We start from the raw sequence: 26,754 nt of genomic DNA, 5'->3' as shown, positions 1-26,754 counted from the left end.
AGTGGCCTCCCTGCAGGGAGGAAAAGGCAGCACTCCCGGCTGACGCTCTCGGTGGCTCCCACCAGGAACATGTTTCTTCCCCAGGGCAGGGTTGAATTTAGAAAGAAGTACATGCGCTCTTGACCCTTTCTGGCCTCCCTAGCACCCGTGAGGAAAGAATCTATGTCTGCTCAGCTCCCGTGGAGGGACTGTTTCAAACAGAAGTGGACCCTTTTGCAGGAAGACATCCCCCGTTACCGCCTGGTCTCAGCATTCCCTCCACAGAATGGGGATGGGTGGAGGTTTGGGCAATGCCACGCCTGGGGACTCTTCATCTGTTTCTTATGTCACAGCTGCTCCTGTTTCTCAGATGCCAGGGACACAGTCCTCGTCCTCCAAAAGCTTGTGACCTCACGTGGCATAAGGAGGGGAGACCTGAGAGAACATTCTGGGGGCTGGAAACCAGAGCAGCCCAGGGAGAAGGGGTCCTTGGGTGGAGAGTTCTGAGTCTCTTCCATGGGAGCTTCGCCCAACTGTGGGAAAGCGCCACCGGGTGGTTGGTCAGGCTGCTGGGTGCCACCTGCCCACTGAAGCCCTCTCAGCCAATCAGTGGCCACTCCTCGTCTGAATCCCTCTCTCCTCACAGCTAGCCGGGCTGTCCCCACGCAATGGGGTTGAAACCTGGCAGCCACAGGTGGTACCACTGCAACTGTGTGCTGAACCACGGGTAGGTGCGTCATGCCCCTTGACATGGAACTTGCTGCCCACCTCTACAGTTAAGTTAAGATGGTCCCAGAGGCCACAGAGCTGGGAAGGGCAGCGGGCAGATCCAGGCTCAAGTTCTGAGTGGCTCTGACGCCTCTAGGCCACGCTGTCCACAGGGACTCCACGCAGGAGCTCACCGGTGACACGTGATGTCCCCTGATGGCTCTGCACACTCTGTCCACAGCACAGGCAGGGAAGGGCACAGACTGGTCCATTCACCAAGGTCTAGGAGAAGCCGGAGCCAGGGCTGGCCCATGGGGTCTCTATGCATCAGCCTTGGGCCACGTGTCGCAGCCCCCAGGGGCCCATGGCCAGGCAGTGAGCGAGTCCACCTTGTCCCAACCACATCCTCTCCTTAAATCTGCAACGCAGGGGCCCTGAGACCCGTCCTTTCCCCAAAGCAACTTTTCTCTGTTCCTTGCACCTGCCTGCCAGGGGTGTCGATTCCGAGTCTCTGCCCAAATCTACTCCCTGACCCATGGACGGGGGTCCCTTTGACAGAAAAGATCAAATAAAGCAGTGGGTCAATGATTCTTCCTCTTCACATGGACACGTAATGCATTTGTAAATGCTGGAGCTCTCAGGGGATGAGGCATCTCGGAAACAAAAGCCCAACGCTGCTCTCCACATAAGAAAAACTGGTCTTCCCACCTGGCGACCATGTCCCAGCCACGTGTGCTCTGGCTTACTGAGAACACAGGATCTTCCAAATCATCCAGATTATGCTCACCTGCATCTCGGTTAGGACAGAATGGGGTGATACTGGGCACCTGTCTCAGCCTTGAGCCCGGCACCCCCTTAGGAAACGCTTCTGATGCAGCCCATGGACGCATGAACGGAGGTGGTTTAAAGGCCTCAACTCCGTGACTCGGGCCTAAGTTCCCACTTCCCTGGAGTTTGGCAGGTGACTGTCACGTGTCCTCCTGACAGGACTGCTGATATCAAGCAGTCTGGACCATGGATAAGATGCTCTAAGGGAACCGTTAGCCGGATGGGGGGAGAGGGTGGTAGACGCGGGCGGTTTTGGCCTGAGGCTCTTGAAGGTGGGGGGACCCAACCAGGTGCCCTTCTGATGTCTGGTGCGAGCTGGCCAGAAGCAGACCAGAAAGACGGAGAGCAGGCATCAGGCTTGAGAAGCGCAGTCCATGATCAGAGTGAGCTACGCGTCTAGGAGGAGTTGGGGAATGGGGTTCCAGAACTCATGGGGTCTTCTCCTGGGGAGTGGGAGCACAGCCTGGTAAGGGGATTCATGTTTTTGCTTTTGTTTTTGTTTTTTGAGTTGGAGTCTCACTCGGTCGCCCAGACTGAAGTGCAGCGGCCGCTCCCGGCCACCGCAGCCTCGACCTGCTGGGCTCCGGCGATCCTTCTGCCTCTGCCTTCCGAGTAGCCGGAATTACAGGTGTGCGCTACCACGCCTGGCTGATTTTTTGATTTATTGTAGAGATGAGGTCTCACTGCCCAGGAGGGTCTCGAACCCGCGGGCTCAGGCAATCCACTCACCTCAGCCTCCCAAAGGCGCGGGATTACAGGCTGAGCCACCGAGCCCAGCGGTAAGGGGATTCATGTCTCAAGTTGAGAGCTCAGCCAGTCCCCCACAAAGCCCTTCCCTCCAACAGGGCTGATAATGTGGGCAAGGCTAGAAGCTGACAGGAAGGAAAGGAGGGGCTGTGGAACCCAGTGCCATCAGGAGCACACAGGTAGCTCCCCACCAAGGCACACAGAGACAGAGCTCCCATGTGAGCACAGTGCCAGGCACACAGCTGGTACTTAATAAATGAATCCAGTCCAGGCACAGTGGCTCACACCTGTAATCCCAGCACTTTAGGAGGCCGAGGCGGGAGGATTGCTTGAGCCCAGGAGTTGGAGATCAGCCTGGGCAACAAAGTGAGACCTCATTCCTACAAAAAAAGAAAAATTAGCTGGGCATGGTGGCGTGTGCCTGCAGTCCCTGTAGTTACTCAGGAGGCTGAGGCAGGAGGAGCTTGCTTAAGCCCAGGAAGTCGAGGCTGTGGTGAGGTATGATATTGCCACTGTACTCCAGCGTGGGCGACAGAGTGAGAACCCAACTCAAAAACCCGCCCCCCCCCCAAAAAAAACGGAAGAAGGCCTGATGCAGAGGCACCCCAAGCTAACCTTGTTCTCTTGTTCTGACAGCTCGGGGTAAAGGTAGCAAGAACCCAGAAGCTGATTGAGAAAAGCCCCTCCCAGCTCACGTGACTGCAGGGATTCTGCAAGTGCCCCCTGAGTTGGACTCTGCACTGGGGTCCCTGTTGCACTTGACCACACCCGTCCTACAATGCCCGGCCCTCCATGACAGCCCTCGGGGAAGCCAACATTGATTTCTTTCTTTCTTTTTTTCCTTTGGAGAGAGTTATTGGTCTCCTGCGTGTGTGTGATCAAAACTGAATGGGAGATTGAAAAAGATCAAAACAAAACAAACCACAGCCAGCCGATCAATGACAGGACCTGGGGACGTGTCACCCGGCATGCTGGGAGTCGGAGGCGGCCGTGCTGAGCGCGTGGCCTTAAGCGCCCAGAACAGGCGCCCGGTGCCTCCCCTGCCAGCCCCAGAGGCATCTCCCGCTTCCCGTGCCACGAGTGCCCCGCAGAGGCCTCCCTCCTCCCACCACTGCTTCCCTGCACGCTCTGCCCGTGCCAGAGCTGCTTTTCTTGAAGGGCGATCTAGCCATCCAGCAGAAAATAGAGGTCTAATTATCAAAAGCAATGCCATCAGCACCTCGACAGCCCTGAGGACCTGCACCCTTGCGGTGCGGTGCGAAACAAACAGCCAGGGCTTCTCGGAACCCTGGATCCCTGGTATCTGGGGAAAAGACAACCTGACGAGTGCACTCTATGATCAAAGAAAGAGATATCAAAACAGAGGCCGAGGCTGGGTGCGGTGGCTCATGCCTGTCATCCCAGCACTTTGAGAGGTGGAGGTGGGGGTATTGGCTGAGCCCAGGGGTTTGAGACCAGACTGGGCAACTTGGCAAGACTGGGTCTCTACAATAAATAAAAAAAATTAGCCAGGTGTGGTGGAGTGCACCTGTATTCCCAGCTACTTGGAAGGCTGAGGTGGGAGGATCGCCTGAACCCAGCAGTTCGAAGCTTCAGAGAGCGTGCCACTGTGTTTCAGGCTGGGTGACAGAGTGAGACTCCAACTCAAAATAAATAAATAAATAAATAAAACAGTGGCCAAGAGGCACAGATACAGACAGAAGTCCAGACGGGCTTGCCCTCTGCAATACTTCCGGATCTCACCACAGCCTGCCTGGGTTTGTAAGGTGCTTTCCTGCTCTGCGTAGTAGGGTATGCAAGAGTGTAGGTGGGGAGGGTGCTGTTGGGGCTCAGTTGGGAGTGTGAGTGCCCGCTGCAGACAGGTGTCCCACAGAGCCACTGCCCACTTGCTCCCAAGACCTGGGACACGGTACGTGGCCTTTTTGCAGACAAGCATGAGGACACCGTCTTCTCATCAGCACAATAATATTATTATTATTACCAAGAACTTGACGCTAGAGGGTCACTGGGTGGATCAAGCCGGGTAGGGCACACAGCAGGCTGCACTATGGCCCTGTTTTGTAGACATTTTTGAGTTGGGGTCTCACTCTGCTGCTCAGGCAACATGACAATCATGATTCACTGCAGCCTTGACCTCCTGGGCTTAGACAATCCTTCCAATAAGGCTCCCAAGTCGCTAGGACTACAGGTGCATGCTGCCAGACCCAGCTAATTTTTCTGGTTTTGATTTTTTTTTGTTTTTGTTGTAGAGATGGGGTCTTACTACATTGCCTAGACTGGTCTCCAACTCCTGGGCTCAAGCAATTCTCCCGCCTTGGTCTCCCAAAGTGCTGGGATTACAGGCGTGAACCACCATGCCTGGTCCTCTTCTCTAACACTGATGAAGTTACTGACCATACCCAAGGGGCTCGGGATAGAGCCTGGCACACTGGACCTGCTGCACAAGTGTCTGCTATCATCATCTTGTTTTGTTTTTTTTTTTTGAGTTGGAGTCTCACTCTGTCCCCCAGACTGGAGTGCAGTGGCCGCTCCCGGCCACCGCAGCCTCGACCTGCTGGGCTCTGGCGATCCTTCCTTCTCAGCCTTCCAAGTGGCCGGAACTACAGGCGCGCGCTACCACGCCCGGCTAATTTTGTGATTTATTGTAGAGATGAGGTCTCGCCAAGATGCCCAGGCAGGTCGCGAACCCATGGGCTCAGGCAATCCACTCACCTCAGCCTCCCAAGGCGTGGGATTACAGGCTGAGCCACCGAACCTGGCATCATCTTGTTTTTATGTCTGTATTATTATTATTATTACCAACATCTGTGGCAAGAGGCCATTGATAATTTGGATAATTCAACCTTCAGGAAAAGGAATTTTGTAGGATCCTTATAAAAGAAACTGAATGACCTTAACACTGCTTGGATGACAGGAAAGTACTTTTTTTTTTTTTTAATTTTTATTTTTTTGAGTTGGAGTCTCACTCTGTCGCCCAGACAGGAGTGCACTGGTTGCTCCCGGCCACCGCAGCCTCGACCTGCTGGGCTCCGGCGATCCTTCTGCCTCAGCCTTCCAAGTAGCTGGAACTACAGGCGCGCGCTACCACGCCCGGCTAATTTTTTTATTTTATTGTAGAGATGAGGTCTCGCCAAGTTGCCCAGGCGGGTTTCAAACCCGCGGGCTTAGGCAATCCACTCACCTCGGCCTCCCAACCCGGGATTACAGGCCTCCCAACCCGGGATTACAGGCTGAGCCACCCAGCCTGGCAGAAAGTACTTTTAAATACTAAGCTGAGCTCATGGCTGCTTGTAAAAGGACATGAGCTTGGGAATGCTGCTCCCTTTTTTTTGAGTCAGGGTCTCACTCTGTCACCGAGGCTGGAGTGCAGTGGCACAATCACAGCTCACAGTAACCTCGACCTCCTGGTTTCAGGTGATCCTCCTGCCTCAGTCTTCTGAGGCGCACACCACCATGGCTGGCTAATTTTTTAATTTTTGTAGAGATGAGGTCTCACTATGTTGCCCAGGTTGGTCTCAAATTTCTGGGCTCAAGCAATCCTTTTGCTTTGGCCTCCCAAAGTGCTGGGATTGACAGGCGTGAGCCACCAGGCCCAGCCCGGTTCCCTTCTGATGTCTGATGTGAGTTAGCCAGAAGCAGACCAGAAAGACAGGGGCCAGATGTCACGCTTGAGAAGGGCCGCCCACGGTCAGAGCAGGCTATGAGCCTTGGAGTCCTAGAACTCCTGAACAGAGAGGGGTTTTCCAGGGTGGAGGCGGAGTCAGTTAGCCAAGTAAACAGTTAGAAAACTTCCAAGAATCAGCAGTCACGATTCAGAAAATAGGACAAAAACAACTTTCTCCCCGACAAATCCCCGACCCCAGTGGCGTCTCAGGTCTGCAGTCGGGTCCCTGCTCTCAGGCGGTGAGGAGACCCCTCCCGTGGGAGGCTGGTGGATCAAGACAGACGGAAGGGCTCTGGCAAGCCTATGTCCTTGTCCCCACCCATCCATCTTCCCGAAAGGTGGGGGTGTGCCAGAAGCACAGAACCACTTCATGTTTTAAATATGAGGGATTGTGTTGAAATGGCAGAAATCATGAAGGCGGCAAAGAGATCAGAAATCTCAGGGGAGAGAGAGAGAGCACACAATCGCCGTTTCCATTTAAAATGCCCCAGATAAAGATCGAAGGACCTCACATTTCTAAGCCCCTTGCTCAACTGGCCCACAGGAAGAGTTGAGGATTTTTTTTTTTTTTTTGAGTTGGAGTCTCGCTCTGTCGCCCAGACTGGAGTACAGCGGCCGCTCCCGGCCACTGCAGCCTCGACCTGCTGGGCTCCAGCGATCCTTCCGCCTCAGTCTTCCGAGTCGCCGGAAGTACAGGCACCCGCTACCACGCCCGGCTGATTTTTTTGATTTATTGTAGAGATGAGGTCTCGCCTACCCAGGCGGGTCTCGAACCTGCGGGCTCAGGCAATCCACTCACCTCAGCCTCGATTTTTTTTTTTTTTTAAAGACAAGGCCTCGCTCTGTTGCCAGGCTGGAGTTCAATAGTATGATCACAGCTCATTGCAGCCTCGACCTCCTGGGCTTAAGCGATCCTCCTGCCTTAGCCCCCAGAGTAACTGGGACTACAGAAGCATGCCACTATGCTCAGCTAATTCATTTTTTTTTTTTTTTGGTAGAATCGGGGTGTTGTTATGTTGCTCAGACTGGTCTCGAACTCCTGGCCTCAAGCAATCCTCCCTCCTCAGCCTCCCAAAATGCTGGGATTACGGGCATATGCCACTGTGCCCAGCTGAGGTTTTCTAAGTGTTTATTTTTTCTCAGTGTCTTTAAAACCTTTGAAGGAAAGGGAGGAGTTGGGCGAGAAACACCCAGACTGCTGAGCTGCCCACTCTGGCTGCCAAGAGTTGGATTTGCAAATCCCCAAAGAACAATGTCGCCCACACAGCCTCCCTACTCCACCCAGATCCTTTGGGGAGTTTTTCCTTTGGAGGCTGGAAACCAGTGCTGTCTGATGTCCAGGGTGGGTCTAGGACCAGAGGCTGAGAAGGGCCAGGCACCATCTCCTTTCACCTCCCCTTTCACATTTCAAAGGGGCTCCAGCGACAAGTGTCAGGCCCCTGGATCAAGGCGATACGGTGCTTGCTTCTCTCTCTTTTTCTGAGGTTTTACTCAGGGGGGAAAAGCCTAGAAAAAGAGAACATGGCCTCTTTCCTAAATCAAAAAGGAACACGCGTTTCCATCAGCCATGAAAGGAATGGCAAATGAGATACAAATGAGATGTCGTTAAAACAAGAAAGGTCTCATGGATCCTCTTCCTGAAAGGAGGGGCCAGGATGGGAGAAGTCTGGGTCGGTTTGGAGGCGGAAGGGATGGACTCCAGCCCCAGCCCAGCCCGGCCCTGTCCACTGGGCCACGGGAGGAGCCTTGAGGGGGTCTGCAGACTCCAACACTCATCACCATCATCCTCACAACACGCCCTACCCTGTGGCCTGCAACTCTGGGTCAGCAGGGGGGCTTTAGCGAGGGACTGGCCCCCCATCCAGTCCTCCCAGGAACCAATGCCCTGGGACACCAGGCTCTCCCCTCCACTGCCCCTGCAGGGGTCTGCCTAGAGGGTGGGCCAGATACCCGGGAGATGAGGCCCCCCCCAGGATCCCGTGCGCCCAAATGACCCCCATTGTGAGGTAAGGAGACACTCACCCGGTTGTCGCCTTCTGGGGCTAGAGGGTCTGTCATCCAGGACCCAAACCTTGAGCCAGAGGTCTTGACGGTCACAGGGTCACTTATGCCCGTCAACTTCCCACACGCTGGAAAAGAGCACACACGTCAGGAAAGGGAGTGGATGGGCCTCACCCTGGTCGCCTGGGACCCCGCGGCAGCCTCCTCCCTTTAGGGGCTGGGCTGCTCCGTCCTTGTTCTCAAAGCGGTTAGGGAAGACACCCCTCCCCAAGACAGAGCAACTGAGGCCAGGACAGCAGGGAGGAGCCACAGGTACCCCTGCCCGATGACCTGGGGAGGTGAGCGCCAGGGGCACCAGGGCACCAGCCTTGCCAAGACTCAGTTTCCTCCTCTGGGCAATAGGTACAGCCGCAGCTCGACCCCAAAGGCGTCAGAGGTAAAGCCTTGACACAGGTGCATGGGCTCACCATGAGACACTGCCCTGGGCAGAACTTTTCCCATGAAGTGGCAACAATGCCACCCCCGCAACCTGAGACCTGGCGCTTCACTACAGATGCATTTGCTCACTGTGCAGCCCTTGTCCATTAGGACTGACCCAGGAACAAGGCCAGGGCTACCTCCCTGCTTGGAGAGCCTGTCTGTTTATCCCAGCAGGTGGGAGAAAGTCTCTTCTGTCTGCGGGAGGAGCCCTGGCTGGAGGGCCGGTATTATGAGCACAGGATGGGTGGGCTCCTGGATGGGACCTCAGCCCCCTCCCGCCTTGCAGATGCCAGTGGAGACAGAGCCCCCACAGCCCAGGGTGGCCACCACACCCACTGTGCAGAAACCCACCCCTCCCACCCAGAGGCCGGCACTTCTGCAAATCCACAGAACTCTCCAGAGCATGCAAATCTCAGCCGCTCCCGGCAACGCTTGTGATTCTCCCGGATGGGAAGTGGGCAGCTTCCTTGCAGTATGGCCTTCAAAGACCCTTTGGCTGGGTGTCCTCTGCACCCTGCTCCCTGTTCCTGCAGGCCAGGCCTGCATGTCGCCTCCTACATCTGTGTGGCACCCACGGCAGTGCCACATGAGTGTATGTGCACAGAAGTCGGTCTGCAAAGTTCACAGGAGATCTGGATGCTTGTGCAAGATTGTCGGGGCCTTAACCTGGGGACCGCCGCGGTTGAGCCCAGATAATCCCACAACAAGAGGAGGGTGGCTCAGGCATATGGCTGGCCCTGGGGAGGGGCAGTCTGGCCCGCTCAGCTCAGGTCTCAGGGCACCTCCCACTCTCCCCAAACTAGAAGCAGGCGAGTGTGCCCTCATGCAAGACTGGAAGGATGAGCGCTCTGGCCCAGCCCAGAGCCTGGTGCCTCTGGCTCTCTGGCTGGCAGAAGATTGCCTGCCAGCAGAAGATTTGAGGGCTTGGAAGCCCCCTGCAAGCAGAATAAAGATCAGGTTTGCACCCACATTCCCAACGAGGCAGGTGGCCTGCACCAATGTCTCTGTGGCCTGGCTCCCAGGCTGCTGCCTCCAGCCAGACTAGACAAAGAAATGCCACAATCCCCTCCTTTCTCTGTCCCTTCTCATGGCTAGAGGCTTCTCAGTAGCGGTGGGTCACAGAGGCTGTCAGGGTCATGGTTTGACTCAACACAAGTTTGCTGGGCCGCTGTCCACATCGACCCCCTCCTGTCTGCGGGGAAGAATGGGACAGAGAGGACACGGTCAAGGTCAACCTGCATCTACAAGGACTAGAAGTACAAGAATGTGGGTGGGTCTGGGAAATCTCATCTCATGAGAAATTCCTTTTCCAGGAGAGTGTAGATCAGACTTAACTCTTGGGGTTCGGGGTAGGGATTTGCTAAGGACGTCTCCATCTGGGGAAAGGGAGGATAGGGAAACAGGAGTCTCTACTCCTCACCTTCCAGCTGCTTCTTTCTTTGTTCCTATTGTCCTGGGGGCCCTGGGCTGCCCAAGGAGGCAGCGGCTTCTCGGGAACTTGGGAAGAAACTGGGAGAAGTCCATCAACAGCCCTCCTCCCGGCCCTCCCTACTATCCAGAAACCAGCATCCTCCAGCTGCACCATGCCTCCTGGGAATTTCTCGGGAAGGGCTCCCCACAGAAGTCCAAAGGAACCATTGACCCAAAGGGTTTTGGCGATGCTTGGGTGGACAGTCTGCTGGGTTGTTTTCTTTTCTCTCTCTCTTTTTTTTTTTTCCTAGTCAGGGTCACCCAGGCTGGAGTGCAGCCTTGACTTCCTGGTCTCAAGCAATCCTTCTGCCTCAGCCTCCTGACTAGTTGGGACCATAGGCGTGCACTATCATGTCCGACTAATGAGAGATGGGATCTTGCTATGTTGCCCAGGCTGGTCTTGAACTCCTGGGGTCAAGCAATCCTCCTGCCTCGACCTCCCAAAATGCTGAGATTACAGATGTGAGCCACTGTACCTGGCCTGAGTCAGCAGCATAGTTTACATTGCTCAGCCAACACTGGATCATCCAGGACATTGACTCATGCTAAAGCTTGGTCCTACACCCCAGCTGGATAACCTCTGAAGAAGGCCCAACGTCTGCCCTCTGCACCACATTCAGATGGAAGGGGTGGCAGCTCAGCCCCCGACTCAGCCCTAACGCCTGGCCCTGAGCCCGGCACTCCCAGGCCACACACCTTTGCTCCAGCTGTTCTTGCCACCTGGATGGCTGTCTGCACCCCACCTTCCTGCCAGCTTGACCCAAACTGACGCTTCTTCCCTAAGGATACCTTGTCCACCTCCCATCTATCCTTACTGACCAAAGCTGGTGACCTCACATTCTCTGGGGCTGCTGGGTGTCTGGGTCTTACTGACCTAGGTAAGAAGCTTCTTGCACTCACCCTGTTTCCCCTAGAGCTCAGTCTGGGGATTTGCACACAATTGACTGAATGAATGAGTCATCTTGGAGAATTCTCCTAAGTCTAAACCTTTGCTATCTGTTCCGCCCAGGAGATGATAGGGAAAGGAGGGTGGCTCTCTTGTGAGAGCAGTGCCTGGACCCAGAGGCGAGGCTACCTGTCTAGGGGATGCTCTGTATCCTCTCTTCTTATCTAGAAATGGGATAATGCTCATGGAGCAACTACGAGAATCAGGGCAGTTAACCAAAGGAGAGTGTCCAGAACAACGTCGGACACAGGCAGCACTCCGCAGAGGTCAGACACAACTGTCATCGTGGACTCGGACTAAGAATGTGCAGAAAAGGGGTGTCATCTTCGGCCAAGTCCAGTCGGGACAGCCTTGGATCCATCTACTCCATCCTGTCCACCTGGACCTTTCGGCTGCCCCGTGTGGATCTCTGTATCTCTTGATGGATGCTTGGACTGTTTCCGCATTTTGGCTATTGTGAGCAAAGCTGCTAGGAACCCGGGTGTGCAAATATCTGACCCAGTCCTGCTCCGTTCCTTTGGGAAAATACCCAGAGATGGAACTTCTGGGTCATATGGTTGCATAATTCTATTATTATCATTAAGCCAGAATCTCACTCTGTTACCCAGGCTGGAATGCAGTGGCACGATTAGGGCCACTGTAGTAGTGACCTCCTGGACTCAGATGATGCCCCCACCTCACCCTCCTGAGTAGCTGGGACTACAGGCATGTGTCACCAAGCCTGGGAAATTTTTTCCTTTTTTTTTGGTGGAGATGAGGTCTTGCTATGTTGTCCAGGCTGGTCTTAAACTGCTGGGTTCAAGCAATCCTCCCACTTTAGCCTCCCAAAGTGGCCCTTAAAATCCCCTCTTAGAGCCGGCCCAGAAGGGTGGGGCTGGCTGTGCCCTGCCCTTCAAGCTGCTGGCTGCAGGCAGGCTCCAGGGCCCTCGGGGCCGCAGGCCGCCTGCCCTCCTTGAGGCAGGGAGTTATTTTTGGTTCTCCATCCAGACCGATTCTGCCAAGACCTCGGGAACTGACAGGATCTAAAAAAGCCCACGGCAGAGCTCGGCGGAATCTTGGCACATCCAGTTCAGGAAAGTGTCCCTCTGTAGTCACGAGCACTCAGGATGCACGCACAGGGAGGGAAGGGGGGAGGGTTGGCGGGCTCCCCGCACCGACTTGTAGGCTCAGGATGTGGCCTGCACAGGCTTCTTTTCAGAGGAGGCTGAGTAGGGAAGTCCTGGTCTTCGTGAGGGTCCCGGATGGGCCCCCAGGAACCAGAATGTCCTACTTGCTGGGAGCCTGGGTAAGCCGACACCCCCATGGATGAAATAATCTGTCTCTTTCTCCTCCCGGGAGGAGGCCACTCTGAGCAGCAGAACCCCAGAGCAGGCCCAGGGAGCCCACCGAGGAAATCAGGCCAGAGAAGGGGTCTTGGAGCAATCTTGGGACCAGGGAGGGGGGCTGAATGCCCCCACAGGTTCCGGCCGGTGGCCTGGCCTCTAAGCCTAGCTCCCTTGCTTGAAACTTTCACCCTCAAACCTGGGAAGAATTAAGCTGGAAGACGTTTGCAAAGTCGGGAGCTTGGACAAACACACATCCAAGATGCAGATTAAGTAAACCCAGAACCAAGCAGCCTCAGTCCCCTGCTGGCCCTGGGCCTCATAAGCGGACCCAGAGCCTGGAGTGGAGTAGCCACTAAGAAAAGAGCCATCTGGTACACTCCTGTTACCTTCGCATGTGGACTGTGCCCCCAGGAGACCTCTTACCACATGCAATCCTGAGGACTTCCTGGAAGGAGCCTAGGAAGGAAGGCCTCTGGCTCTGCCTAGACCCCACTAAGTCAGTGTTTAGGTTTGGGCTCATTCCCTACCCCACCATCCTAGTGGGGTCTCCTACAGACTGAGGCATCACCTTGCAAGGGCTTGATGTTCCATGCTTGATGGAACACACCCAGCCATGTGCCCTGGCCAGTGACGCCCTGTCTAGCACCACTGGGGGCGCTGGGTGGGAGGAGAGGGCTAGTCTCTGCATGGTGGATCCTTCCTAACATCTCAAGGGTTAGGGAAGGAGGAGGCTTCAGACTTGTCTCCCCCCAGAGTAGAGTGTAGGGCCTGGTGCCAGAGCCAAGCACAGTGCCTTGACACCCCCAAACTGGGGCAGGAGCCTGTAATCAGACTTCTGTCAGCATGGATGTGAGGGTGGGCCTGGTTCCCAACAGTTGTCGGGGGATTCTTAAACCAGAGCCAGCAGGCTTTGAGATGTATTCTCTCTCAGTGAAGCAGAAAGACTCCCAACGGACGCTGGGGCCAGAGCCTGCCCTGTGCTTAACGGTGTCCGGGGACTTTCTTTTTTAAAAAAGAAACTAAGGAAGCCTTTGGCATTGGAGTGCCCAGATGGCATCACTGCGAACAGCCCTAGGAATCAGCCGCCCTCCTTTATAGAGAGGACCACCGAGGTCTGGGCAGCCAGCAGGATGTGCTGGCTTCACAGAGCAAAGGCCAGCCTCCCCGGCAGTCTGCCAGCAGGGAGACCAGCTGCTAGGAGGGTCTTGAGTTGGGTGCCCATTTGCAAGACTAACACGAGCTAGGTTAAGTAATTACAGGGTATTAATTTGCTCCTTAACGTGCCTGAGTCCGTGGGTATGAGCGGAGTTTCACACTGGGTCTTTGCTCAGTGGATGGAGATCTGACTCCCTCTCTCCAGGGAGAGGTGGGCCCTGTGCTCCAGCTCAGGGGACCAGGGCAGGGTCACTGGCAGCACTGCCTCTCCCCTTGCCTGCCATCAAGACTTATACCAGGCAACCATGAGACACTGTCTGCTTCCTGGCAGAGGATGCCCGAGAGGTGCTGGGCTCAATCTCCAATTCTAGAGAGAAGAGTTTCAGATTCAGGTTTCTGACTGGGCCATTAGGAGAAACAGACAATCCTATCGAGAGACAGATGTTCAGAAATGAACATGGGAAAGCTGGTGGCCCTGTTTTGTGCTTTGTTTGTTTCTGTGTGTGTCTTGGAGTCAGGAACTGTCAGCGACAGTGGCTTGTAGAGAAGGCGATGGCAAGGAGACAACTAATTAGGAGGATTTTGGAGGGCCACTGGAAGACCCTCTCCTCCCTCGTCACCCTGGGAGGAAGCCGAAGCCCTGGTCACTAGACAGGGAGCCTGTAATCAGACCTCATAGCAGCTGGAGCGGCAGGAACACCAAGGAGCCATAGAGTTGAGGGACAAGGGAGGAAACTGCCCACTACTGGGACACCACGTCTCACAAATGTCCCACCCATCCCAGACAGTCAGCAGGGTGTGTCCTCTCCACATAGCAGAGGCCAGCCTCCCTGACAGTCTCCCAGCGGGGAGATCGGCTGCTAGAAGGGTCCTGAGATAGGTGCCCACTTGCAAGGCTAACACAAGCTAAGTTAAGTAGCTACAAGACATTCATTTGGCTCTTAAGTTACTGAGCTTGAGCAAAAGCTTGGAAAGAGGGAGGAGGAAGAGTAGCAGCTGCTAAATTTCTGTGTCTATCAATCATTAATCAATCAATCACCTGTCAATCAATCAATCACCAACTAGCCAGCTACCTATACATTAATCAATCATCTGTCATCTACCCTTTGTCCACCTGCCCACCACCACCTCCTCTGCGGTCTCTCTCTCCATCTACCCACCTGCCCATCCTCACCTCCCCTGTGGCCTGTCCATCCACCTACCTGCCCACCTCCTCTGTGGCCTCTCTGTCCACCTAACTACCTGCCCACCACCTCTGTGGCCTCTGTGTCCATCTACCTACCTGCCCATTGCCACATCCTCTGGGGCCTCTCTGACCATTTATCTACCTGCTCATCTCTTCTGTGGCCTCTCTACCCATCTACCTCCTTGCCCACCTGCGCACCGCCACCTCCTCTGTGCAGGGCACAGTGATAGGCCTGGGATATGAATGGCTTCTGTGAATTATCATTCTATGAACCGCCCGGAGCCCAGGGACTCCCTGCAGCATTTTACAGATGAGGAGGCGGCTGAAACTCGAGCTGGTAAATGCCTTGGGAGTGGAGCAGCTATGGAGTGGCACTTACTACCTTACAGAAGTGCCTCCCCCAGACAGGGTGGGGGAGCTCCGTTTGCAGGGAGCTGGGACCAGCTGGGTGCGGCTCTGTGCAGATGCCAGGCCCCACCCGCAGACACTGACTCAGCGGCCCTTCCTACATGGCCCAGCCCTTCCGGAGAAAGAATTAAACACAGGGGTGAAGCCAGGCAGCTGTACTCCGACGGTAGGGAGAAACACACCTCTGGGGGCCTGTTGACCCTCCCTCTTTACTACCAAATTGATGATGTTCAAAGCCCCAGAGTAACCATGGAGAGACTCAAGATCTTAGGCCATAAGGTAACCTCACCCAGCTACTAAAAATAGGCCAGGCACAGATGGGAAGGCTGGCTTGCCTGGGAGGGGCCGTGCCCCCCCCTAGAAGGGCCGTGTCTTCTCGACATTTGCAACTTGATACTCCAAATTCCTATTTTGCTCCCTTGCCTCCGGGGTTGGAAAGTGTGGAGGCCTTCCTGTACACCCAGTCTGTATACCAGGGAGGGAAGGCACTGCCTGGGAGGAAAAAAATAACAGGAAACAACCCTGGATTCTTCAACTGGATTTTTCAGAGGGAAACCCAGGTGGGCGTGTTTGGAGGGTCTGGAGAGGGAGGGGTGGTGGTGAATCAGGGTCATTATGGTAGAAACCCAAAGACAGTGCCCAAGGATCACCACAATTACTGATATAGCCTTGCAATCACTCATGATTCAGACATTCACACTGACTCCAGGAAAGTCCACATGGGAGAGGTAGTAGTGACATTGGGCCCTGCCCTCCTGGGACCATCTGCTGCCGCCTGACCTGGACACTCCGGGGAAGAATGCAACCGGCACCCCCAGCAGACACAGGCAGCGTGGACACATCAAAATGGGCTTGTTCTCCAACTCCCCAAAATCTTACTGTCTCCACTTTAGGACCTGGAAGCTTAAGACTTGACTTCACAGAGAGCACCTGGACAGCATTTGAAAATCCCTGGCAGTGGGAGCATGGCCAAACAGAAGGGTTAGGTAGTCTCTGTCTTCCCCTGGGCATTCTTCTCTCTTCTACCTGCCTGACTACACTGGAGTGTATTTAAAGTGCTTGCTCTTTTTGAATGTTTTAAGCTTAATAAGGCATTTGGAAGGGTGTGTGTGTGTATGTGTGTGTGTGTGTGTGTGTGTGTGTGAGAGAGAAAGATGGAGAGAGACAGAAGGAGGGATAAAGAGAGAGAGAGAATGTGTGTGTGTGTGTGTGTGTGTGTGTGTGTGTGTGTGAGAGAGACAGAGAGAGATAGAGACAGAGAAAAAAGTAGAGAGAACAGAGAGAGATGGAGAGAGAGAGAGAAAATGTGTGTGTGTGTGTGTGTGTGTGTGTGTGTAGGGGGGTAAAAAGGCAACCAAGCCCAAGGAAAGTGTCTTCATAAGGCAAAATTATTCTAAAAGTTACCCCCCAAAGTATACAGTATGAAAATAAACCATTTTTGTGTTAGAAAACAGCTGGTGAGGAGGGATAGCTAATATTTATTAGGAAAACCTAAAAATGGAGTTGGAATTTGAAATGTGCTGTTTAAAAGTGGACTCAGGTCAGGTGCAGTGACTCACACCTGTCATCCCAGCACTTTGGGAAGCTGAGGCAGGAGGATTGCTTGGGCCTGGGAGTTTGAGTCCAGCCTAGGCAATAACATAATGAGATCTTGTCACCACAAAAAATTTTTTAAAAATTAGCCGGGCATGGTGGCACAGGCCTGCAGTCCCAGCTATTTGGGAGGTTGAGGTGAAAGGACTGGCTGAGCCCAGCAGGTTGAGGCTGTGGTAGCCGTGATTGTACCACTGTACTCCAGCCTGGGTGACAGAGTAAAACCCCAACTTAAAAAAAAAAATGGTCTCAGAGACTGACATGTTAAGATTTGTCAAAGTAATTAACTGGAAAGTTGATAAGGTAAATAGATAATCGATCATGAGGGAGAATTCAAATAGGTCACCCAAAACTGAGGGTCCTTTTTAGAAGACACACACCTGAGTAAGGGGCTCATTGACTCACGGGCACCTCTCCTTCCAGGCTGTTTGTTGGGGTGGGGGGAGGAATGCTGTGAGTGGCAAATCTACTGTGACGTGATTGAGTTTTCTTTTTTAAATGAAATTACTCAGGATGTAATATTCCAAGACACTTCCTCAGACCTTGTTCTCAGCCTGGAGGAATCTGAGATGTGTATTTCCAGCTCATTCAACTCGTGCCTTAAACACACACCTGTGCAGCACACACACACATCCACCAGATGATAGGCAACGTCTACCATCCTTGTTTCCAGACATGCGACTCAACGGGGTCCGTGAACCGGCCTGTGCACAGGACTCAGCTGTGAGCAGTGTCCTAGGATGGTTACAGCCTAAATCCTCTTCCACTCTCTCTCAAGGGAGCCCTGCCCAGGAGCCCTAGTCCAGCCCTGGCCTCCGGAAACCAGACGGGCGCTGTCCGCTTCAGCACCACTCCTCAAATCCATTCCTGACCTTTGGAAGCAGGGGCGCTGTCCTCTTCAGCACCACTCCCTAATCCAGTCCTGAGCTAAGGAACCCGAGGCGCTGTCCGCTTCAGCACCACTCCCTAATCCAGCCCTCGCCTCGGGAAGCCAGGAACGCTATCCGCTTCAGCACCACTCCCTAAACCTGCGCGTGCGCGGGAGACAGGCCGTGCAGTGCCGCGCCCCGCGGGGTGCTGGGCCTACCTAGTTTTTGCATGCATGCACGGAGCCTTTCTTCAAGATTGGACACTCTGCTCTGAAGTTCATCGTAGTCATAGGCGCCAATTTCCTCTTGCAGCTCGTTAAGCACTGACGTCAGATTCTGGGCCTCCTCTTTAAACTGCAATACCAATTTGGCATCGGCCTTGTACTCTTCCAACACAGGTATCAAAGGCCTAAGTTCATCCATTTTCGCTTTTATCGCCTGCAAGGTTAAAATAAGCTAGTTCAGTGCGATGCATGCAAGAACTCTCACACCCTGCCTTGGCCTGGCTTCTCCCTACGGGAGGGAAGATGTGTTTTTCCAGATGTGCGGCTCACTGGGGTCTGTGAACTGGGCTGGGAACCATGCCCTGGGATGAGTGAGGGAGTAGCCTGCTTTCCTTAGAGATTTATTTACCCTGGTCCAAATGAGTCAGAAGAGCATATGAAACAGTCCTCAGAACACCAACATATTTGGGAAAGGTCTTTATTGTCAGTTTCGAATGCAACATCTTAAGGTTACATGCTTTGAGTCACATACACGAAGTTCTTTTTTTTTCTTTCTTTTTCAAAAAAATGCATTGACAAGGGTTCAAAACTATTCATGAAATGCATCTACAGTCGCATGCAAAAGAGGATCCTGGTTGTATTCAAGGTTCCTTAGTGATATGGTGCTAAGTATTGGAAAATAAGAGTAAAAATGCATGGTGCAAAAAGCTCTCTGGCTCTCTTTCATGGTTACATGGGAGTGGACTGCTTCTTCAGTCACTGCAGCATTGAAAAAACTCTTTTAAGTTAGCCCTGCAAGCAAGAAAATGAAATACTGTTGAAGAACTAGCTCACTAGCTTGCTGCCTTAAACAGATAGCCATTTATAAACAAATATTTGCATGGTCACTTTTTTAAAAAAAATCACACTTTAATGCTAGCATTAGGCAAAGCAGACTGCTTTAACAGTTATTTAGATTCCCTCAGAACAATTTCTGTCGGGATTTTTAAATGTGATTAAGCACGGTAAAGGTGAGGGCTTGCCTTTCTTTCCCCAGAGGCGTAATGCCCCAAGTTTTGGAACTCAGAGGGATGCCTGTGTGGACAGCGCTTGTGAGATGGACTACCTCCTGGCTGCTGGAGGCACCCCATCTTAGAGGAGTCTGTTGGCCACAGAGAAGGGTGTGCCAGCCCTTCAAGGAGAGACACAAACTCCTTTGGGTTGGACAGGTCAAAATCACTCTCCAAGATAACTCACGATGACATGTCAGAAAGCAAGGACAAAATGTCTACCTGCCTCCAACAAGAGCAATCGGCTCATCTCACCTCGACAGGATCAGGCCTGCATTATTTTATTTATAATATAGATTTATAACGTCATTAGCTTGCCACTTTTTCTGTTTAATGCATCATTTTAAAGAGAGAATTAGTTCTTGCTTCTTGCAGGGAGCACATCAAAGAAAAACATTAGCATAAAAAAGACAGGACAGGAAGACAGAGGAAACACATCAGCAGTTTCCAGCCAGGCGAGGCGGTGTAATTTGACCTGTTCATTTACATCTGGGTTAGATATCTAATTAAAATGCATGTATACCTTAATTAAGGTGGCATATAATTTCTCAACCTCGTCGCTTTGAAACTGAGTCAATTGTAGACATATATATACATATTCGTGCATATGTATATATAATTTTCAGTCAAATAAACTTCGGTTTTAATGCCCAGAGGCTCTGGAGAAGTAGAACACTTACCACGAGGTGGAAAAGATGTTGGTGTCTCTCTCTCTTTTCCCTGCAAGTCTACAGCTTGTCATGGCTAGATTAGGTCAGATGTGAAAAATTGCCCTGCGAGATTCCTGCCCAGAAATGGCTCTCATCAATTAAGCTAATCCTCAGCTAATGTGATTTACCTGCAGCAGCTGTGGAACGACAAGGGCCAAGAACGATGTCCCTCTTATTGGAGCTGGCTAGAGAGGCGTGGGACCTGGGCCCCCTGGCTTCCAAGCCAGGTCGACGGGGCCTGCGGCGCTAACATGTGCTGAGACTACCGCCCAGGCTCGCCCTTTCCATGGGGCCTTTTGCCAAAGCGGGGCAGGGGGGCGGCGGTCCTCTGTAAGGCACCGAGCGATCCTTGCTGGGCCCCTCCCAACCCCAAGTGACTATTTCTTTAGGGAGAGGGGAAGCATGAAGGGAAAACAAACCCAGCCTTGGAGGAGGATGAGAAGGGGGGGAGGAAGGGCAGGAGGAGCCAAAGGGGAGGCTGCAGCATACCTTGAACTGCCTGGCCAGGTGTTGCTTATGGCTCTCCTCCACCTGTCTGAACTTGGACTCCAGTCCCTTCATTTGGTTCTCCATCTTCTCCACGTACTGCAAGTCTCTCTGGGTCCGCCTGTCCAAGACCTCTATGGATTGAGACATGTTTTGCACCTGTCAAGAGAGCAACAGGTTCAAGGAAAGAGCGGTAGAAGGTGCCAGACGGTCCCATTTGCCGTGCGCGCCCAATGCCGACCTCTCCCGCCAGGCCAACACACCGGGAGCCGGAGGTGGCCCGTGCCTTATTTACTAGCCAACCGCCAGCACTGGGGACTGACAGGACGGGCCACCTCCAAACAGAGCAAAACAGTTTGGTAACCATTCCCTCTGCCATCTTCTACAAGGTCTTACAGTCGGGTTGCAGATCAAGACCCTTTAGTTCCTCAAGGTCATAGCTCCGGGCGTAGGACTTTGGGTCTCCTAGCCTCATGTGATCCTCCCACCTCGGCCTCCCAAAGTGCTAAGATTATAGGCGTGCACTGTACCCAGCTCCTTTTCCCTTTTTTGGGGAGTGGGGATTGGTTCTAGGATCTTCATGCCACAGGACAGCATCCATTAGGCAGCATAAAGACCAACAGAGACAACTGGTGTTCTCGGGCTGCCCCACCCCCAGAGATAAATCCTCTTCCTCCCTAAATCTCACTGAGTGCCTTGCTGAGAAGGTTGATTGCTTAAGTGCAGAATGAAGGAACGAGGGAACGGCTCTCCCTGACTCTGCAAGGAGCATTTTCCCCCCATCCTGCCTGCCATCCATCACACCCACAGTATCATAGGTGGATGACTGCTCCACAAACATGTACATTCCGAGCGTCAAGTCAGGAATCAATCACCCAGCAAATGAAGGATCGCTGTTTTACATCTTTACAGGCAGATCGGAATTGAGTCTAGCCTCAAGATGGAACTTTAATATTCAACAGGATTCCGGAGAGCTTAAAAGAAAAACAGTTTTAGTGCAGCCACCTGCCAGTGCATTTTATTTTCAGGAAACCGGCGGCGCCTCCGCGCAAATGCATTCGGGGCTGTGGGGAGGCGGAACGGAGCTGAAGGCTGCCGCAGTGGTGTTCGGGTCATTTTCTCAGACTCTAATCCAATTACCAGGGAGGAAGAGGCCTCCATGACAGCAAATCTTCATTTCTGATTTTTTTGCTGAATGTGAAAATACTCTCCCTTCTAGGAACAGAATCACCGGGAGGAGGCTTAGCTCGGGTGCCCGGTCAGTGATAAGAAGAAATGAGCGGGTTCGAGACCCGCCCGGGCAACTTGGCGAGACCTCATCTCTACAATAAATCAAAAAATTAGCCAGGCGTGGTAGCGCGTGCCTGTAGTTCCAGCTCCTTGGAAGGCTGAGGTGGAAGGATCGCCGGAGCCCAGCGGGTCGAGGCTGCGGTGGCCGGGAGCGGCCACTGCACTCCAGTCTGGGCGACAGAGTGAGACTCCAACTCAAAAAAAAAAAGAAGAAATGATAGTGTGGTTTCTACTTCGTCACGGACATCTTCCGACCCAGCAAGTAAAATAAAATTTTTTTTAAAAAAGAGTGCAACCAAAAGTCTTCTCAGTGGGAGAAAGCCCAATGCTACTAATCTCAGCACTTAAAAATGCATGGAATTTTGTGTCTTGTTCTTTGAAAGTAACACACACCAGTTCATTTTAAAATCTCAAGTTGTTAAAACACAATATGGGGGTGATTCTCTCTCTGATCCCTTCTCTTTAGACATTCCATGGAAAGGGAAATCGATTTGCTCTCTTGTCTTTTGTCTCCTTGCTCCCCTCACCTGTCTTATTCTGTCTTTTTGCATAACCACAGCAATTCTTTAAAGACAAGCTGAAAAGTCGGGTTTCATTCATCCTTCAGGGTCCAGCCCAAATGCCACCTCCTCCAGGGAGGTCTCCTGTGCTGAGCCAGAAGGGACTGCACACTATTGGAAACTACACCATCACCTTGTTGGCACAATGCCTGCAGGAGAAAGTCACACACCTGCCTCACCTAGCGTGGTGGGCGGGACCCTCATGGAGGGAAGGGGACTGGATCTCAGGCACATCTGTCACTCATACACAAAGTCCAGTATATCTATGCACAACTGTGGCCCCTGCAGGCACACACATGGCAGGGAGGGGGAGGCAATAACACAGTCAAGACCCCTCTTCCCATTCTCCACGTCCCCAAGGGGACAGAACTCCTGATGGCAAATCCACAAGATCAGATCAAGAGTTAATACGCAGCTTTGGTCAGAAGCTCACACACAGTGCAATGGGCTCTGCCTCAGAGAATGAATGACTTTAAAAAGCACATTTTAAAGACACCAAGCTGACTGGATGTGGTGGCTCATGCCTGAATCCCAACAGTTTGGGAGGCTGAGGCGGGAGGATCACCTGAGCCCAGGAGGTCAAGACCAGCCTGGGTAGCATATATTTTTTTCTGCCAAAAAAAAAAAAAAAAAAAATTAGCCAGGTGTGATGGCATGCAACTGTAATCCCAGCTATTTGGGAGGATTGCCTGAGCCCAGGAAGTCGAGGTTGCAGTGAGCCATGATCTTGCCACTGTATTCTAGCCCGGGTGACAGAGTGAGACCCCGATTCAAAAAATTTTAAAAATAAAAATACCAAGCTATTCAGCTGCCTGAAAAAATAATTGCTCTGCTAGAACTCTTCTATCTTCGAAGGCACACTTCTTCCTGGCTGAGACACGGGGCACAGGTAAGCCTTCGACTGAAGATCCTGCCTGGGGTTCATCACTTGCCCTGACTGACCTCCTCGCCCTCAAGAGGACCACCATCCACGGCCCTGCCTCTGAGCAAACACATTCTCTCACCGGCAGGACGTGCCCTGAGAAGCCAACTTCCAAGCTCAAGGTCACGCAGCTACCAAATGACAGTCTATCCTGTGGCAGCAGGTGTTAAGAAGCTGGGGGGGTGCGTACAGCAGGTGGCCCAAGACAATGACCAATTGCTAATCGTTATTGATCACATTCAATGTTCCAGGCACTGTGCTGAGTCTACTGTGTTCATCTCACCTAGATCTTTCCAGAACCCTGGGGCTGGGTGGGGGTGGGGAGAGACAGGTGGTGAACACTATTTTGAGTTCCATTCTACACACACGGTCACCAAGGCTCAGCATAGTTCAGCAGCTTGCCCGGTCACACAGTCAGGTCAGCCCATTCAGGACTGGGCTCACTCCAAAGCCCCCAAACTCACGCCAAGTGTTTCTTCAAGGAGAATGGAGCCCGTGCTCCCCTGCCTGTCACCATCACCGTCATCACAGGGCTCAACCCCGGCTGCACGTCAGAATCCAGGTGGAGGCCTCAAGACAGAGAGGTGGCCAGGCCCCATGTAAAGACCCCAGGCCAAGGAAAACCTGAGCTTCAAGGGGGCTGAGGTCCGTCCCACCAGGTGGCTTTCGACATGAAGCCAGGCTACAGAAACACGGAACTGCGTGGAATAGGCTTGGCGGTGGCCCAGCCCCACCAGGAGGACACGCATCTGAGGTCCCTGGAGCATCCTCCCTGCTTCTGCCCGTGAGGGCAGTGCCTGGTCTGTGCCTGGCCCTCTCACACTCCCTGCCAGGCAAGCAAAGAAAAGAGAAGGAGAAAAGAAGGGAAGTCCTACACAGGCCCTGGCCTGCACAATTCCCAGGAGCTTGGAAGAAGGAACAGCCCTGCCCTTTCTTAAAAGACAGCATTAGAGTGAACGCCCTCTTTCATAGCAAATGCCTCGCACACTCTGAAAATAGAGCGCCCACCACGGCATCAAATGGCGTTTTAAATTTTTAAGCAGTAATACTGTGGCGTGCACAGGCAGGAAGGTAAAGTTCCGAAGCCTGTATTCCCAGGGGCCCAGAGAGCTTTCTGGAATCCATTTCCCAACCATCTTCCCTCCCACCACTGCCTCCCCACCAAGGCTCAGGGTCCTGCAGCACGGAGGTCCCCTCTGAGTGCTCCGGCCCCCCCCCCCGCCCCTGCGCCATTCTGAATAATTAAAGTCTCAATTAAGCTCTAGTCTAGTTTGGTGTTAATAAATGTTTGTGGAATCTGTTACATGCATTTTACTCTAATTCTTTTAAAAGAATTTACTCAGATGGCTAAAGGTAGCAGGAAAATAAAACACTGTTCCTTCGAGGCCGGCATGCTCTACGAGGGTGGACCCAAAAGAAGCCGGAATTTATTTATAAAAAATTGTGTATTTGTTCTTATATGTTTAAACCTCAGTCACCTTCAAAGGGCACTTCGTTGGATGCAATACACCTATTGAGACGCTCTTTCCATGGCTCAAAACGGTTTTTGAGCAAATCCATTTGGATGCCTTTTAGGCCTTCTGCTGTTTTTTGTTTCACCTCTTCCACATTAGCAAGACATTTCCCTTTGAGGACTTTTTTCATCAAAAAAAAGTTGCTCAGGGTGAGACTGTGTGACTAGGGAGGGTGGGGTATGGGGATCAGGCCAGTTTTAGTCAAAAATTGCTGAACACTCAGTACAGTGTGGGCAGGTGTGCTCATAAACCACCCATCATGAAACAGCAAATGCGCTGAAAGAATCTCCAAAAAAAATTCACTGAAGCCGAAGGCCACCTCTCACCACCAGGCCAGCTAGTCCACTGATGCGGATGGGTTCCTAGAACACTCGCCTAGCGGGGGAAGCCTGTACTACAAGGGGTCTGACCTCCGAAAGATAATTCCGGTTGTTTTGGGTCCCCCCCCACATAAAGCAGGCTGGCTCTATGAACTCTGGATTCCACGAGGTTTCCTTTCTGTCCAAGGAAACAAGGGTCCCATGGCCCTTCCAGAGGGGCCGGCAGGAACTTCACAGCCTTCAGAGCTGGGAGGGTCTTCCAAGAGCTCTAGCGCCCCCTCTCCCTTGACAGTTGCGGAAACTGAGTCCCGAGTTGCTGGAGGGTTTGCAGATGAGCTGGGCTGGAACCCAAGACCCCCACCAGGGTGATGCTCCCCCCTCCACCTCCCCAGCAAGGAGGATGGCAACAGGACTGTTTATGGTCATGGCCTGGGGCCTGTCCCTGAGTCACAGAGACCTCCCCACCCCCACCCCTCACAGCCTTCCTCTCATACTCCTAAGGTGATGCCCACTTTGGTAAGTCCAAGGCCAACCTGCAGGGAGAGTCATGGTTTTACTGCTGATCTGTGTGCGTGTGTGTACACGGTGAGACCCCGTTCTCTCAGGGTGGGAAGGGTCCCTGCCCACAGACGCTGTATATAAACACTCCTTTGCCAGCGGAACAGAAGGATCCATCCCTTTCTCTTTGTTCTTTTAGTAACTCCCGGGGGAACCCCAGCACTTAGGTTCACCACAGAATACAGAGTCCTTGGGCGGAATGTGCTGGAAGGTCAGTGTGCTGTGCAGGTCAGGAGAAGGCACCTCGGCCTGAGTGGGGAGCGGAGGAGGCCAACCCAGGTGGGCGGTTCGGCTTGGGGCTACTCAGGACCCAAATTTCCCCTTCCTGAAATGGAGTGAAAAAAAATCTCACCAACTTCGGATGATGCTTATGAAGATTAAGTGAAAGAATGGATTCAAAATGTGTATGTGTAGGCTGGGCATGGTGGCCCATGGCTGTAATCCTAGGACTTTGGGAGGCCAAGGCGGGAGAACTGCTTGAGCCCAGGAGTTTGAGACCAGCCTGGGCAACAGAGCAAGAGCAAGAACTTGACTCTAAAAACTGTGAATGTGAGCTACACACTGACTCTAAAAACTGAATGTGAGCTACACACTGCTGTTCCCAAGGGGGTGACCACGTGGCCTGACTTTGCACCAGGAAGGCCTCCATGGTGGTGAGCGCCCATCTGGCCACCAGCCAGGTCCAATCACTCAGGGACAGGGCAAAGATCCCATCACATAAATCCCACAGGGCCATGTGTTCCTGGGTCCCACAGGACCTTCCTGGGTGGCTTTCCGGTGAGAGTTCTGCACCCTCTGCACTATAGATAACAAGCATCCTGTCTCGCTGCACCCGTGACTTCTCAGCAGAGCCCACCGCGAACAGGAGGCAGGTCTGTTCACCTTCGGGCTGGCCACCCTTTGGAGTCTCAATCCACTGTCCATCCACCCATCCACTGTCCACCAATTCATTCATTCACAAATATTTTGAGTGAGGACACGTCAGAGAGATCTGAGAGGGATGCTGCAAGCTGGCCAAGCCTTGGTGCTGGTGTAGCCCACATGTGTACACACACACACACACACATACCCGCACCCTGCACAGATGCAGACTCACCTTCTCCAGGAGCTGCCTCAGCTGTTTTGTGCGAGCATCCCGTGAGCACATGGTCTGCTGTGGGGCGACCACTGTGCAGATACACCTGCCCTCGCTGTCCTGGGCAGAGCTGTACACCTGCCAGCTCTCCTCAGGATTGGTGGGCAACACCTGGAGGAGGTGGGGAGGGAGAGAAAGCGAGACTGTGAGGTTGTGCATCGGATACAGCAGCCAGGGGCGGGGTCCACAGCCAAACCCCGGGGGACAGGCACAAGGAAATGGTTCAGAGTCATGTTCTGACTCAGAGGCAAAAAAGGGATCCCCGGGGACAAGGAGGGTGGGTCTCCCGCGAGTGTGCCCACGCCTGGGAGGAAGTCGAAGAGGCACATCTCTTTACATGTTTTTTCTAAAAAATCCAAGTTCAGCCCAAGGGATGTTTGGAGTTTTGGCATCTGGCCAAATCGCTGTGTTGGGGAGAAGAGAGGGGGGCCAGAGGCCACGAGCCGGATGGAAAGCCGGTGGCTGGGTGACTCACAGCAGGCATGTAATTCAGAATAAGACATCCCCCCCCAACCCCCGAAAGGCAGGCAGGGGGGCTGGCACGGCAGAGCCTCCCTCTGCAGGTCCCTGACACTCGGAGATGAAGCACCCGCGGTAACTGCCCGGGCTCCAGCAGCCCAGAGCTGT

General features: G+C 53.1%; 1 protein-coding gene across 1 annotated transcript in view; it reads right to left on the bottom strand.

The window, feature by feature from the left end:
- OLFM1 (olfactomedin 1) overlaps window positions 1-26,286 on the bottom strand; it is a 32,001-nt gene extending 5,715 nt beyond the window's left edge. The window contains exons 1-4 of the mRNA XM_021706864.1: window positions 26,089-26,286; window positions 19,832-19,987; window positions 17,578-17,797; window positions 7,949-8,055 (exon numbers count right to left, since the gene is read on the bottom strand). Coding sequence (XP_021562539.1) covers window positions 7,949-8,055; window positions 17,578-17,797; window positions 19,832-19,987; window positions 26,089-26,286 — 681 coding nt within the window. The remainder of the gene's footprint in view (window positions 1-7,948; window positions 8,056-17,577; window positions 17,798-19,831; window positions 19,988-26,088) is intronic.
- Window positions 26,287-26,754: the final 468 nt, after the last annotated feature.

This window comes from Carlito syrichta, unplaced genomic scaffold (assembly GCF_000164805.1).
Source record: "Carlito syrichta isolate Samal-C Ts95f unplaced genomic scaffold, Tarsius_syrichta-2.0.1 Scaffold316169, whole genome shotgun sequence".
Taxonomy (NCBI): domain Eukaryota; kingdom Metazoa; phylum Chordata; class Mammalia; order Primates; family Tarsiidae; genus Carlito; species Carlito syrichta.
The sequence above is the reverse complement of the archived record's forward strand: the minus strand, read 5'-3'. Positions and strand labels throughout refer to the sequence as shown.